Source organism: Notolepis coatsorum, assembly GCF_963971535.1.
Source record: "Notolepis coatsorum genome assembly, chromosome: 5".
Lineage (NCBI taxonomy): Eukaryota > Metazoa > Chordata > Actinopteri > Aulopiformes > Paralepididae > Notolepis > Notolepis coatsorum.
Genome location: NC_140169.1, coordinates 80,546,428 through 80,561,860, shown reverse-complemented (window position 1 = coordinate 80,561,860; position 15,433 = coordinate 80,546,428). Strand labels below are relative to the sequence as shown.

Below are 15,433 nucleotides of genomic sequence, written 5' to 3'. Positions count from 1 at the left end.
GAAAGCCAGCCAGCCTCTTCCTAGAGACGGGCTCGAGTGATGCTCCTCACGGGTAAATCCCACACAGCAGCGGGGTAGACGGTTCTCTGCTCCAGCAGCCACGGTACCAAAGCAATAATAATCCAGCCGGAAAAGGCTCTGCATTCACCGGTGTAGATTCTCCTGTGCACGGTACTTCACATTTAACTAGGTCGAACTTGACGTTATTTCACTAAGCTCTGACACTTTTACTATCCTATTCGCACGCGGTTATAAGTGCTCTATTTAGATGCAAAGTTGCTCACTTCACTTGGTTGTTGACTCGTGGTGAAGGCTTTAACGTTTGAGGGTAACTAACTTTAGGCTAAGTGCTGCTGTATCCACCTGCAACGTATTTATACGTAAGGTGAATAATCTAGTGCCAACCTCAGTTCTGTCTCGTATTACTGCGCAAATCTGGGCATGTTGAGACATGTCTTAGCGGTGACTTTGAACTAGACATTGGGGGGTATGGCCGTGGCGCCTAGGGGGTCGCTGTCCAATAGGAGAACGAATATTATGGTCTGGCTTGTACTAGGTAAAGGGATATTCCGTGTATATGTACAAAGAATATACAAGGGATATCAAACGATATACAAATGTTATACATGGGATCTCAAGCAATAAATATATATATTCGGTTTAATCTGACCCTTTGTAACATATGTAATTTCATCTTTCCTTGTGACAATATTGTCACCCACTGTAACTGAGAAGCTGTCGGTCTTGCTGAGTTTGTTATTTGAACCGAAGAGAATGGACTCTGTTTTACACAGGTGTAATGATAGTTTGTTATCAGCGAGCCAGGTGCAGATTCTGCCGAGTTCCGAGCTGAGGGTTTTTTCAACCTGTAACTTGTTCTTGTCAGAGACCAGCAGGGCAGAGTCGTCCGCGAACAGGAACAAGTTGCAGTCACAAGCTGACGACATGTCATTTGCATAAATTAGGAACAGTAGCGGTCCTAGTATGCTTCCTTGTGGAACACCACAGCTCACTGGGGGGGGGGGGGATAGGGTACCGTTTAGCTCCACCATCTGTTCTCTCCCCTCCAGGTAGGATTGCATCCAGCTCACTGATAGACTATCAAAATCAATAGCTTTTAGCTTGTCAATCAGAATGGAGTGATTGACAGTGTCGAAGGCCTTTTTCAGATTCAGATTCAGACAACTTTATTGATCCCGCGTGGGGCAATTCATATTTGCAGCTTCACCAACGAGCAACAAAGACAAACCACAAAACCACTCTCAAAGAGCACCTACGGGAGACTGCAATTCGTAACTGGCCCCTGTAAATGTCCAATGCCCAACCCCCTCCAATGTACAATCCCCCCCCACCCCGCCTATCCACCCCCCCCCCCCCCCCACCTACCCAACCTCCTCCAAATGTACAGTTACCCCAACCCCCCCACCCCACCTACCCAACCTCCTCCAATGTACAGTTTCTTCCCCCTCAAATGTATAGTCTCTTTTTAGACTCTTTTTGTACTCATAAACAGTACTGTATATTTGTAGATCTGGTATGCAGGGGTATAAAGTACTTGAGTAATTGTACTTTGTTACAATACTTAAGTACTGTTTTGGGGGATTTGTACTTTACTCAAGTATTATTAGGTTTGTATACTTGTACTTTTACTCAATTACATTTCAGAGAGAAAAAACATACTTTTTACTCCTCACATTTAAAATGCAGACCTACAAAGTACAAATCTCGCAGGTCCAACTATTTTAATTAGTAGGCCTATATTTGTTTCTCTGGCCGAACTAACGTTAACATTATTAATACTGCGGCCGCAATTTATTTAAAAACAGCCAATCAAATCCCCATCAATGGAAAATTAACCCGCCCATAGTTACCCATGCTGATTGGTCCTTGTGCAAGACTAGAAAGCGGGGATTTTTTATTAAACAACTGCTATAATTAGAAGAATAGACGGTCAGAAAAAAAAGTTTTTACTTTTACTTTTTAGTACTTAACTACATTTAAAAGTAGAAACTTTTTTACTTTTACTCAAGTGTGTTTTTAGCCAGATATTCTGACTTTTACTTGAGTACGATTTTGAGACGGTACCCATACTGTTCAATTATCTAGCAGTCACTGTCAATATGTCAACTAGATCTCCCCATTGAAAGGGTGCAGGCGATCAACTGTTTATACCGGACCAAAGGAAACAATTCAGACTCTTGCTTGAACGTTATTTATTTAGGATATCCCATCCAAACGCTCCAATATTCCACTGTCATTGACTAATAGCCACCAGATGGTCAATTTAGACAGCTCGTAGCTGGTAGCATTAGTCCTTAGTTAGCAGCATTTAGCATTTAGCAGCTTGGTAGTAGTAGTGGCATTTAGCCAGTTAGTAGTAGCTGTCAGCATTTAGCATCGGTCAGTAGATTATTTACCGTTAGCCAGTTAGATCGCCCACGGGGCTTTTCTCATTACAGGCATATGGCTACGTGTGTCGCTTAAATAGTGCGTCACAGAGACGCTGAATCGGCCTCACCTGTCCAAATCTCAGTCCCCAGGCATCCTACAGTTGCAGTAAACGCCCACTAGGTGGCACCAGATGATAAATAATACTTGTATAATAAGTGCCCCTATAATAATGATAATAATAATATCTCTGTAGGAAAGGCGCTGGATAATTCTCCACCTCCCACCTAGTATTCTGGCCGTAAGGGCTCAGAAAACGACCCAAACCATACAAATTGTTCTACCCATACAAATGTACTTATATTTAAAGGGAAACAAAAGAAAAGATACAACTCTCGTTCTATCTACAGTGGTAGCTCAACGGCATCCGTGAAAACAACGTAAGTTATGTCGGCAACGGGCGATTTTCGACGTCCTCAGTTGTGCCAGAAACAGGCAAACCTCGGCGTCCTCAATTGCGCCAGAAACAGGCGACTTTCGACGTCCTTTTTGTGCCAGAAACAGGCGACTTTCGACGTCGTTTGTGCCAGAAACAGGCGACTTTCGACGTCCTTCTTTGTGCCAGAAACAGGCGACTTTCGACGTCCTTGACTTGGTCATTGTTCCTCAATTGTGAAAGGGTTTCAGCAACACCCTCGTGGTTGGCCCTGTGGACTTCTCCTTCCTGCCCAGCCAGGCATAGTTCATCGGACGTGTTTTGGAGTTCCTTGCCCGTAACTGCATCCCATTTTGCAGGACCGGGCCTGCCTGGTGTGGGCTTCCTTGCACTTGAGGCCCCTTTTGAGGTACTTTTGGGCCAGTGTCTTTGGTCTCGCCTCCGTGGCGCTGTGCCTCCCACCTTGACCAGACCGGGTCTGCCTGGTGTAGGCTCCTTTCCACTTGGGGTTCCTCTCGAGGCGCTTTTGGACGAGTGTCCTTGGTCTCGCCTCTGGTGTTACGCCTCCCACCTTGACCAGACCGGGTCTGCCTGGTGTAGGCTCCTTTCCACTCGGGGTCCCTCTTGGGGCGTTTTTGGACCAGTGTCTTTGGTTTGGCTTCTGTGGCGTTACGCCTCCCACCTTGACCAGACCGGGCCTGTCTGGTGTAGGCTCAACGCCATGCGAGGTCCCTCCTGAGGCTTTCTCCGTTCTCAGGAGTGCCGACTGTGAGATCCAATGGTCGTTAGGGAGTGATGCAGGTTGCTCCTTCGCACCAGGTGAGCGGCCACTCTCGCCTTCGTCCCCATGGAGTGTGCGAAGTGGGTCAATGATTGGCGTGCCGTCAACTCTACCCCCTCAAAGAGGTCTGGATGCGCACCACTCACAGTCTTGCCCAGCGGGCCGTCCCACAGCACCAGATCGCCGACTCTCCCCACTCTTTGTGGGACTAAGCGACCTTCCCGGGCGCTGATGAGTAGGTCGATGGTCTCGGGCCGGGTCAGTTCTCCTGGCTGGACACGTGGGAAGAACAGCTCCAGCTGCTCAGAGTCCACCACTCGGTCCACCTTGGCAATGTCCTCAAGGCCATAGCAGAGCATCTCATGGCACCTTGAGGTCCCCTTCGGGGTCCATACCTTGATTGCCACCACATACCTCTTGGTATCGACTTTGACTGCCATCTTCCCAACACCGTACACGACCAGTGTGATTGGCTCGCCGGTCAGCCCGAGTCTCTTGGCGGCTCCGTGAGTGATATAGTTGGTGTCGGAGGCGAGGTCCATCAACGCTCCAACACAGTCTCCTCCTCTTGTTGTGACATCCATGAGCATCATGAGGACTGGGTATTCTTTTATGCCGCTTTTGTCCAACAGGCTCTTGCTGGCGCACACTTTGGAGGTTGTTTTGTTCGTGAAGGCCTTTTTGAATGCTTCCATTTGGAGCGCAAACCCAGCGATGACTTCCTCCTGCTTCTCTGTCAGGCCTTGGGGTCCTCTCCTAGCTCGTGGCTCCTCGGTTGCTTCACTCCTCCCTTGCGTCTTGGGGCAGAGGAGGAAATTATGCTCGACAGGGCCGTCCTCTTCCACACACTCTTCCTCATGGCAGAAGAATCTCTCCCTGCACCCGCTGTCAACCCCGTGATAATCAAGACATTTGGCACACATCCCTGCCTTTTTCACCTGGGCTCTCTTCTCCGTCAATGAAGCCTTCTTGAAGGCCGGGCAGAAGTAAAGTCTCCCTCCATGTGCTTTGTCTCCACACATGGTGCACGGGTCCCTCTGGGACTCCCTCCTGACATCACTCACTGTTGTTCTGGTAAATGACTGTCTTTCACTACCTCTGTCGCTCAGCATCTCACGCTGGGTTGGTCTATCGCCAGCGTGGGTGGTTCTGATCTCCAGCTGTGCTAGCCTCTCGAGGATCCTTTCCTGTCCTTTCAGGAATGACAAGAGCCTGTCGAAGTAGCTTCTGGGCGTGACGCCATTTGCGGGGTCACGCTCGTAGGAGATCCACTTCTCTCTCATGCCTATAGGCAGCTTCCTCTCTATGGCGGCGACAGTTAAGTGGTTCTTGATAACATCCTCCATTCCAAGGTCCTTCAGGTCATACAGTGCGGTTTCCACTGCCTGGACCAGGTCTATCATCGGCCTAGGCTGGCTGCTTCGCACTGCAGGCATTTCTTCCAGGTCCTTGAGGATCAGGCTTGCGGTCACGCTCCTGTCCCCAAAGCGGTTGTCTAGGAGCCTGAAGATGTCATCCGCGGTTCTGCAGCGATCCAGCCCAAGCTTCTTCCTCAGTGGCTCTTCCACACTGTCCAGTAGGTGATACAGTTTACACACTGGTAAACCTGAGGGTTCTGCCAGCGCCTGGAGGTCCTCCCAGTTATCCCGCCAGCGCCAATAGGTCCTTCTGTCCCCACAGAATTTGGGTAGATTGATGGCGGCAAGCTTGATCCTAGGTCGGGCCCCCTGGTGGACTCTGTGGTGAGCGAGACCTTCCTGCGTTGCGCCCTCATCACCTGGTGGCGTGGCGCGGTCACCTCGTGACTGAGGCGTGTCAGTGGGGTTGGCATGAATATAGATGGTGACGGATTAACTGAAACGGGGTTCCCTGCTGGGTTGTCTTACCCGTGGGGGTGATTGCCTTCCAGCATGATGGAGAGGCCCACTTCCTGCGGTCCCTACTCCATACTGGAGATGGACGGCGTTGGAGGCCTCCTCACGGCTGCCGGGAGGCAAGGGAGGGCTTCCATAAGCGCCCTCTGCTTGACGGCTGTTACACTGGGGAGGTGAATGGGCATGAGCGACCGCCCCTTTATCGTCGGCGGACGGGGAGGGGTTAGCTTCAGTGGCATGTTGAGGAGCGTCCCTGGCGACGCCAGGTGGGCTGGTTACGTCGCCATCCCTTTCAACGTCGTGTACCTTTTCCTCCTCTTCATCCTCGTCGTCCAGCTCAACGCCACCCTTTCCTCCAGGCTCTAGGAGGGTCGACCACCTGTCCATTAGTGCTGCTCTTTCCTCGTCTAGGTGCCTGTACCGCTTCCCTAATTCAGCTATGTTGGGAGTTGGAAGAAAGTATCTCCACTCTCTCACCATCTGTTCGAAGGCGTTGAGTCTCCTCTCCAATTTGTTCCCCTCCAACGCTCTTTTGTCTTTGGGTGCCCATTGGGTGCTGAGTCTCTTTGTCTCTTCCAAGGCCTCCTTGAACTCCACTTCAAGGGGGCCTAACTCTGGCTGAACGAAGCGGGACCATACCTCCGAGAAGATCTTCTTCTCCAGTGCCGTTTTCCTCTGCTTGCTTGCGTCTTTCTTTGCTGTGGCGTCGGCTATCACGGTAGCATGTGCGGCTCCGTCGGCCTCCTCCAATGCTCCAACATAGTCTCCCGTCGTGTCAACGAGCTTAGCAAACTCTACTTGAAGAGCTTTCTTGTCGTTGACCAGCTCCGCTGGCGATGCGGTGTCAACATTGTCAGCTACCTGGTTAGCTCTCCTTGTGAAAGCTGTTTGCGCCGCAGTACGCCTCTTCTTTAGCTCTTCCACATCTACACCCTCCATCTTGTCCCAGTCAGCCGTTGCCCCAACTGGAGCTCCTTTTGCGGCTGAGTCACTGGTCGCAGGCAGTAGTAAACAATGGGGTTAACAGTCAGAAGCACAGTTGTACAGTTGGCGTGTAGCAGTGTGATTACAATGATACTGCTCCCAGCAGGGGATAATGACGGGACCGTTTGGTGGGTCAACGTAGTTTTGCTTAACTCACTTGAAACCTGGTAATGACCACAATGTGAGTGAGCAAGTAGGATAGAGTTGGTGAGCACCGTTACAGCTTTTGGTTAATTCTCTCATAGTATAGTTTACGGCGTCTGGAGCAACAACGTATTTACACCATTCAACACATCCAAGGCATAGGGGTGTCAATGATAATGTTCACAGCGTTTGGAGCAACAATGTTTGCTTAGTTCAACACAACCAAGGCATAGGGTGTCAATGATAATGTTCACAGCGTTTGGAGCAACAACGTAGTTGCTTGGTTCAACACAGCCAAGGCATAGGGTGTCAATGATAATGTTCACAGCGTTTGGAGCAACAAAGTAGTTGCTTGGTTCAACACAACCAAGGCATAGGGTGTCAATGATAATGTTCACAGCGTTTGGAGCAACAACGTAGTTGCTTGGTTCAACTCAGCCAAGGCATAGGGTGTCAATGATAATGTTCACAGCGTTTGGAGCAACAACGTAGTTGCTTGGTTCAACTCAGCCAAGGCATAGGGTGTCAATGATAATGTTCACAGCGTTTGGAGCAACAACGTAGTTGCTTGATTCAACACAGCCAAGGCATGGGTGTCAATGATAATGTTCATTAGCTAGCATTGGTGGCCAGCAGTGTTAGCATTCTTTGGCTAGTAAGGTTAGCAGTCTTTGGCTAACAGCGTTAGCATTGGTGGCTAGCAGTATTAGTATTGGTTGGCTAATGGCTAGCGTTAAGCATTGGCAGCTAGCAATGTTAGCAGTCTTTGGCTAACAGCGTTAGCATTGGTGGCTAGCAGTATTAGCATTGGTTGGCTAATAGCTAGCATTAAGCATTGGCAGCTAGCAATGTTAGCAGTCTTTGGCTAGCAACGTTAGCATTGGTGGCTAGCAATGTTAGCAGTCTTTGGCTAACAGCGTTAGCATTGGTGGCTAGCAGTATTAGCATTGGTTGGCTAATGGCTAGCGTTAAGCATTGGCAGCTAGCAGTGTTAGCATTCTTTGGCTAGTAAGGTTAGCAGTCTTTGGCTAATGGCTAGCGTTAAGCATTGGTAGCTAGCAGTGTTAGCAGTCTTTGGCTAACAGCGTTAGCATTGGTGGCTAGCAGTATTAGCATTGGTTGGCTAATGGCTAGCGTTAAGCAGTAACATTGGATGGAGTTTGGCGACCCCACCACTTCAAGCAACCAGCATGTGGGCGGAATACGGCGATTCCAACCCAATAAGCAGTCAACATCAACGTTTCACTTCCCTTGAGCTGACTGCGTCCTCTCCAATGTGCCCCGTCGTGTGTATCCACTCCGTCCTGGTTCCACCTTGACGTTGAGGGGTATCTCATGCGGGCACTTGCTTCTGCGTTCCGTCCGTCCCGTCTCATAGCGGGCGCGTCGGTAAATAATTGTTCAATTATCTAGCAGTCACTGTCAATATGTCAACTAGATCTCCCCATTGAAAGGGTGCAGGCGATCAACTGTTTATACCGGACCAAAGGAAACAATTCAGACTCTTGCTTGAACGTTATTTATTTAGGATATCCCATCCAAACGCTCCAATATTCCACTGTCATTGACTAATAGCCACCAGATGGTCAATTTAGACAGCTCGTAGCTGGTAGCATTAGTCCTTAGTTAGCAGCATTTAGCATTTAGCAGCTTGGTAGTAGTAGCTGTCAGCATTTAGCATCGGTCAGTAGATTATTTACCGTTAGCCAGTTAGATCCATAGGTTAGATCGCCCACGGGGCTTTTCTCATTACAGGCATATGGCTACGTGTGTCGCTTAAATAGTGCGTCACAGAGACGCTGAATCGGCCTCACCTGTCCAAATCTCAGTCCCCAGGCATCCTACAGTTGCAGTAAACGCCCACTAGGTGGCACCAGATGATAAATAATACTTGTATAATAAGTGCCCCTATAATAATGATAATAATAATAATATCTCTGTAGGAAAGGCGCTGGATAATTCTCCACATACTTTCACTTAAGTATAATGTCTGGGTACTTTTTACACCCCTGCTGGTATGTCACAAATGTCTAGATGCAACAGTATGCCTGTATGTCATTTGTGTTATGATGAATTGAAAATGGGGGACCCTGATGTAAACAAGACGAAAGTCTTTCTCTGGTCTGCATCCCCTTAACAATTGTGTGTATTGAGCCGTACTGTATTATTGTACCCATTCTGCAATCTGTTTAATACAATTTTCAATCAATCAATCACAGCAGCCAGAAGGCTGGTGACATTGTAACATCTGCTCATCATCGGCAGATGGCGCCAGGGTGCAACTAAAATGAGCACTCGCGAGCCCACATGTTGGGCAGATCCGCATATTGAATTGGCCTTTCGGACTAAATAAAGTTGTTTCATACAAATATGTATACAGTCACATGCAGATTCGTATGTATTACGTTTTATACTTTTTTCTTTTATTGGATTCTTATTATTAGAAATAGCCCATTAGTCACTTAGATAAGAAACGTTGATTTATAATGATGTTTTAAAACTCATTGGATAGCACAATTATGATAAGGACTTCAACCTGTACCAGCCGCAGCCTACACTGCATGGCTAACGTCACTCATTCTAAAAACGGAAATATTAAATCAAGGGTCTTTATTTATATATTTTTTTTTTAATCACATAAAGCTTTTTATTAGCACACTCTCCAAAAAAAGCCCACTTGGTCCCAAAATAGAACAACAGATCTTTATGGCCCTTAATTTGAAACCTGCCACTTTCTTCCTGTAGACAGGAAAGTGTACAGTCGCTCTTTGCCATCAATTTCATCAGACTCATATTTTCAGGAGGGAGGGAGGGAGGGAGGGAGAGAGGGAGGGAGTGGAGGAGGGAGGGAGGAGGGAGAGAGAGAGAGAGAGAGAGAGAGAGAGAGAGAGAGAGAGAGAGAGAGAGAGAGAGAGAGAGAGAGAGAGAGAGAGAGAGAGAGAGAGAGAGAGAGAGAGAGAGAGAGAGAGAGAGAGAGAGAGAGAGAGAGAGAGAGAGAGAGAGAGAGAGAGAGAGAGAGAGAGAAAGAGAAGACGCGCGTAGTGGTGGTGACTTGTCCCTATCGGGAGAATCCACTGCTGCTTTGCGCATCACTCTCCTCTCCCACGCGACTAGTGCTGAACTGTCTCCCAGCCCAATCAAACCGAGGTGTCCACCTGCAGACAACAACAACAACAACAACAACAACACACCTTTAGGATGGATGCTTTGAAGTCCGCGGGGAGAGCGATCATCAAGAGTCCCGGAGTCCCGCGGCACACATGGGGCGCGTCGAGGCACGAAAGTAAGTCGGCGTCTTCAATTTGTTAGACATCGGCTAATTGTTTGCAAAGACAAGGCGATGTTGAAAATGCATGGGAATCTGTCACAGAGAGAGAAAGAGAGAGAGAGAGCAACGAACATATGCATTTTTTTGCATGTTCTTTTTATATGTATAGCCCTGTAAGTGTAAACTACATCATAATACAGCCTATTATGTTTTCAGTGTGTAGGCTGTGGTGTTTAGAGGGCTGGTCTGTGGTGTTTAGAGGGGGGTCTGTGGTGTTTAGAGGGCTGGTCTGTGGTGTTTAGAGGGGGGTCTGTGGTGTTTAGAGGGCTGGTCTGTGGTGTTTAGAGGGGGGTCTGTGGTGTTTAGAGGGCTGGTCTGTGGTGTTTAGAGGGCTGGTCTGTGGTGTTTAGAGGGCTGGTCTGTGGTGTTTAGAGGGGGGTCTGTGGTGTTTAGAGGGCTGGTCTGTGGTGTTTAGAGGGGGGTCTGTGGTGTTTAGAGGGCTGGTCTGTGGTGTTTAGAGGGCTGGTCTGTGGTGTTTAGAGGGGGGTCTGTGGTGTTTAGAGGGGGGTCTGTGGTGTTTAGAGGGCTGGTCTGTGGTGTTTAGAGGGGGGTCTGTGGTGTTTAGAGGGCTGGTCTGTGGTGTTTAGAGGGTGGTCTGTGGTGTTTAGAGGGCTGGTCTGTGGTGTTTAGAGGGCTGGTCTGTGGTGTTTAGAGGGCTGGTCTGTGGTGTTTAGAGGGGGGTCTGTGGTGTTTAGAGGGCTGGTCTGTGGTGTTTAGAGGGGGGTCTGTGGTGTTTAGAGGGCTGGTCTGTGGTGTTTAGAGGCTGGTCTGTGGTGTTTAGAGGGCTGGTCTGTGGTGGTTAGAGGGCTGGTCTGTGGTGTTTAGAGGGCTGGTCTGTGGTGTTTAGAGGGCTGGTCTGTGGTGTTTAGAGGGCTGGTCTGTGGTGTTTAGAGGGGGGTCTGTGGTGTTTAGAGGGGGGTCTGTGGTGTTTAGAGGGGGGTCTGTGGTGTTTAGAGGGCTGGTCTGTGGTGTTTAGAGGGCTGGTCTGTGGTGTTTAGAGGGCTGGTCTGTGGTGTTTAGAGGGCTGGTCTGTGGTGTTTAGAGGGCTGGTCTGTGGTGTTTAGAGGGGGGTCTGTGGTGTTTAGAGGGCTGGTCTGTGGTGTTTAGAGGGGGGTCTGTGGTGTTTAGAGGGCTGGTCTGTGGTGTTTAGAGGCTGGTCTGTGGTGTTTAGAGGGCTGGTCTGTGGTGGTTAGAGGGCTGGTCTGTGGTGTTTAGAGGGCTGGTCTGTGGTGTTTAGAGGGCTGGTCTGTGGTGTTTAGAGGGCTGGTCTGTGGTGTTTAGAGGGGGGTCTGTGGTGTTTAGAGGGGGGTCTGTGGTGTTTAGAGGGGGGTCTGTGGTGTTTAGAGGGCTGGTCTGTGGTGTTTAGAGGGCTGGTCTGTGGTGTTTAGAGGGCTGGTCTGTGGTGTTTAGAGGGCTGGTCTGTGGTGTTTAGAGGGCTGGTCTGTGGTGTTTAGAGGGGGGTCTGTGGTGTTTAGAGGGGGGTCTGTGGTGTTTAGTGGGCTGGTCTGTGGTGTTTAGAGGGGGGTCTGTGGTGTTTAGAGGGCTGGTCTGTGGTGTTTAGAGGGGGGTCTGTGGTGTTTAGAGGGCTGGTCTGTGGTGTTTAGAGGGGGGTCTGTGGTGTTTAGAGGGCTGGTCTGTGGTGTTTAGAGGGCTGGTCTGTGGTGTTTAGAGGGCTGGTCTGTGGTGTTTAGTGGGCTGGTCTGTGGTGTTTAGAGGGCTGGTCTGTGGTGTTTAGAGGGGGGTCTGTGGTGTTTAGAGGGCTGGTCTGTGGTGTTTAGAGGGCTGGTCTGTGGTGTTTAGAGGGGGGTCTGTGGTGTTTAGAGGGCTGGTCTGTGGTGTTTAGAGGGCTGGTCTGTGGTGTTTAGAGGGCTGGTCTGTGGTGTTTAGTGGGCTGGTCTGTGGTGTTTAGAGGGCTGGTCTGTGGTGTTTAGAGGGCTGGTCTGTGGTGTTTAGAGGGCTGGTCTGTGGTGTTTAGAGGGCTGGTCTGTGGTGTTTAGTGGGCTGGTCTGTGGTGTTTAGAGGGCTGGTCTGTGGTGTTTAGAGGGCTGGTCTGTGGTGTTTAGAGGGCTGGTCTGTGGTGTTTAGAGGGCTGGTCTGTGGTGTTTAGAGGGCTGGTCTGTGGTGTTTAGAGGGCTGGTCTGTGGTGTTTAGAGGGGGGTCTGTGGTGTTTAGAGGGCTGGTCTGTGGTGTTTAGAGGGCTGGTCTGTGTTGTTTAGAGGGCTGGTCTGTGGTGTTTAGAGGGCTGGTCTGTGGTGTTTAGAGGGCTGGTCTGTGGTGTTTAGAGGGGGGTCTGTGGTGTTTAGAGGGGGGTCTGTGGTGTTTAGAGGGGGGTTTGTGGTGTTTAGAGGGCTGGTCTGTGGTGTTTAGAGGGGGGTCTGTGGTGTTTAGAGGGCTGGTCTGTGGTGTTTAGAGGGCTGGTCTGTGGTGTTTAGAGGGCTGGTCTGTGGTGTTTAGTGGGCTGGTCTGTGGTGTTTAGAGGGCTGGTCTGTGGTGTTTAGAGGGCTGGTCTGTGGTGTTTAGAGGGCTGGTCTGTGGTGTTTAGAGGGCTGGTCTGTGGTGTTTAGAGGGCTGGTCTGTGGTGTTTAGAGGGCTGGTCTGTGGTGTTTAGAGGGCTGGTCTGTGGTGTTTAGAGGGCTGGTCTGTGGTGTTTAGAGGGCTGGTCTGTGGTGTTTAGAGGGCTGGTCTGTGGTGTTTAGAGGGCTGGTCTGTGGTGTTTAGAGGGCTGGTCTGTGGTGTTTAGAGGGCTGGTCTGTGGTGTTTAGAGGGCTGGTCTGTGGTGTTTAGAGGGCTGGTCTGTGGTGTTTAGAGGGCTGGTCTGTGGTGTTTAGAGGGCTGGTCTGTGGTGTTTAGAGGGCTGGTCTGTGGTGTTTAGAGGGCTGGTCTGTGGTGTTTAGAGGGCGGGTCTGTGGTGTTTAGAGGGCTGGTCTGTGGTGTTTAGAGGGGGGTCTGTGGTGTTTAGAGGGCTGGTCTGTGGTGTTTAGAGGGCTGGTCTGTGGTGTTTAGAGGGGGGTCTGTGGTGTTTAGAGGGCTGGTCTGTGGTGTTTAGAGGGCTGGTCTGTGGTGTTTAGAGGGCTGGTCTGTGGTGTTTAGAGGGGGGTCTGTGGTGTTTAGAGGGGGGTCTGTGGTGTTTAGAGGGCTGGTCTGTGGTGTTTAGAGGCTGGTCTGTGGTGTTTAGAGGGGGGGTCTGTGGTGTTTAGAGGGCTGGTCTGTGGTGTTTAGAGGGCTGGTCTGTGGTGTTTAGAGGGGGGTCTGTGGTGTTTAGAGGGCTGGTCTGTGGTGTTTAGAGGGCTGGTCTGTGGTGTTTAGAGGGGGGTCTGTGGTGTTTAGAGGGCTGGTCTGTGGTGTTTAGAGGGCTGGTCTGTGGTGTTTAGAGGGGGGTCTGTGGTGTTTAGAGGGCTGGTCTGTGGTGTTTAGAGGGCTGGTCTGTGGTGTTTAGAGGGGGGTCTGTGGTGTTTAGAGGGGGGTCTGTGGTGTTTAGAGGGGGGTCTGTGGTGTTTAGAGGGCTGGTCTGTGGTGTTTAGAGGGCTGGTCTGTGGTGTTAGAGGGCTGGTCTGTGGTGTTTAGAGGGCTGGTCTGTGGTGTTTAGAGGGCTGGTCTGTGGTGTTTAGAGGGCTGGTCTGTGGTGTTTAGAGGGGGGTCTGTGGTGTTTAGAGGGGGGTCTGTGGTGTTTAGAGGGGGGTCTGTGGTGTTTAGAGGGGGGTCTGTGGTGTTTAGAGGGCTGGTCTGTGGTGTTTAGAGGGCTGGTCTGTGGTGTTTAGAGGGCTGGTCTGTGGTGTTTAGAGGGCTGGTCTGTGGTGTTTAGAGGGCTGGTCTGTGGTGGTTAGAGGGCTGGTCTGTGGTGTTTAGAGGGGGGTCTGTGGTGTTTAGAGGGCTGGTCTGTGGTGTTTAGTGGGCTGGTCTGTGGTGTTTAGAGGGGGGTCTGTGGTGTTTAGAGGGGGGTCTGTGGTGTTTAGAGGGCTGGTCTGTGGTGTTTAGAGGGCTGGTCTGTGGTGTTTAGAGGGCTGGTCTGTGGTGTTTAGAGGGCTGGTCTGTGGTGTTTAGAGGGGGGTCTGTGGTGTTTAGAGGGCTGGTCTGTGGTGTTTAGAGGGCTGGTCTGTGGTGTTTAGAGGGGGGTCTGTGGTGTTTAGAGGGGGGTCTGTGGTGTTTAGAGGGGGGTCTGTGGTGTTTAGAGGGCTGGTCTGTGGTGTTTAGAGGGCTGGTCTGTGGTGTTTAGAGGGCTGGTCTGTGGTGTTTAGAGGGGGGTCTGTGGTGTTTAGAGGGGGGTCTGTGGTGTTTAGAGGGCTGGTCTGTGGTGTTTAGAGGGCTGGTCTGTGGTGTTTAGAGGGCTGGTCTGTGGTGTTTAGAGGGCTGGTCTGTGGTGTTTAGAGGGGGGTCTGTGGTGTTTAGAGGGGGGTCTGTGGTGTTTAGAGGGGGGTCTGTGGTGTTTAGAGGGCTGGTCTGTGGTGTTTAGAGGGCGGGTCTGTGGTGTTTAGAGGGCTGGTCTGTGGTGTTTAGAGGGCTGGTCTGTGGTGTTTAGAGGGCTGGTCTGTGGTGTTTAGAGGGCTGGTCTGTGGTGTTTAGAGGGCTGGTCTGTGGTGTTTAGAGGGCTGGTCTGTGGTGTTTAGAGGGCTGGTCTGTGGTGTTTAGAGGGGGGTCTGTGGTGTTTAGAGGGGGGTCTGTGGTGTTTAGAGGGGGTCTGTGGTGTTTAGAGGGCTGGTCTGTGGTGTTTAGAGGGGGGTCTGTGGTGTTTAGAGGGCTGGTCTGTGGTGTTTAGAGGGCTGGTCTGTGGTGTTTAGAGGGCTGGTCTGTGGTGTTTAGAGGGCTGGTCTGTGGTGTTTAGAGGGCTGGTCTGTGGTGTTTAGAGGGCTGGTCTGTGGTGTTTAGAGGGCTGGTCTGTGGTGTTTAGAGGGGTGGTCTGTGGTGTTTAGAGGGGGGTCTGTGGTGTTTAGAGGGCTGGTCTGTGGTGTTTAGAGGGGGGGTCTGTGGTGTTTAGAGGGGGTCTGTGGTGTTTAGAGGGGGGTCTGTGGTGTTTAGAGGGCTGGTCTGTGGTGTTTAGAGGGCTGGTCTGTGGTGTTTAGAGGGCTGGTCTGTGGTGTTTAGAGGGGGGTCTGTGGTGTTTAGAGGGCTGGTCTGTGGTGTTTAGAGGGCTGGTCTGTGGTGTTTAGAGGGCTGGTCTGTGGTGTTTAGAGGGGGGGTCTGTGGTGTTTAGAGGGGGGTCTGTGGTGTTTAGAGGGCTGGTCTGTGGTGTTTAGAGGGGGGTCTGTGGTGTTTAGAGGGGGGTCTGTGGTGTTTAGAGGGCTGGTCTGTGGTGTTTAGAGGGCTGGTCTGTGGTGTTTAGAGGGCTGGTCTGTGGTGTTTAGAGGGGGGTCTGTGGTGTTTAGAGGGGGGTCTGTGGTGTTTAGAGGGGGATCTGTGGTGTTTAGAGGGGTGGTCTGTGGTGTTTAGAGGGGGGGTCTGTGGTGTTTAGAGGGGGGTCTGTGGTGTTTAGAGGGCTGGTCTGTGGTGTTTAGAGGGGGGTC

The 15,433-nt window shown here is 50.7% G+C and overlaps 1 protein-coding gene across 1 annotated transcript in view; it reads left to right on the top strand.

Annotated features, from left to right (window-relative positions):
• Positions 1 to 9,792: 9,792 nt before the first annotated feature.
• The window catches only part of LOC311229059 (low density lipoprotein receptor adapter protein 1), a 262,157-nt gene continuing 256,516 nt past the window's right edge, over positions 9,793 to 15,433 (top strand). The window contains exon 1 of the mRNA XM_084315069.1: positions 9,793 to 9,890. Coding sequence (XP_084171195.1) covers positions 9,806 to 9,890 — 85 coding nt within the window. The 5' untranslated portion in view covers positions 9,793 to 9,805. The remainder of the gene's footprint in view (positions 9,891 to 15,433) is intronic.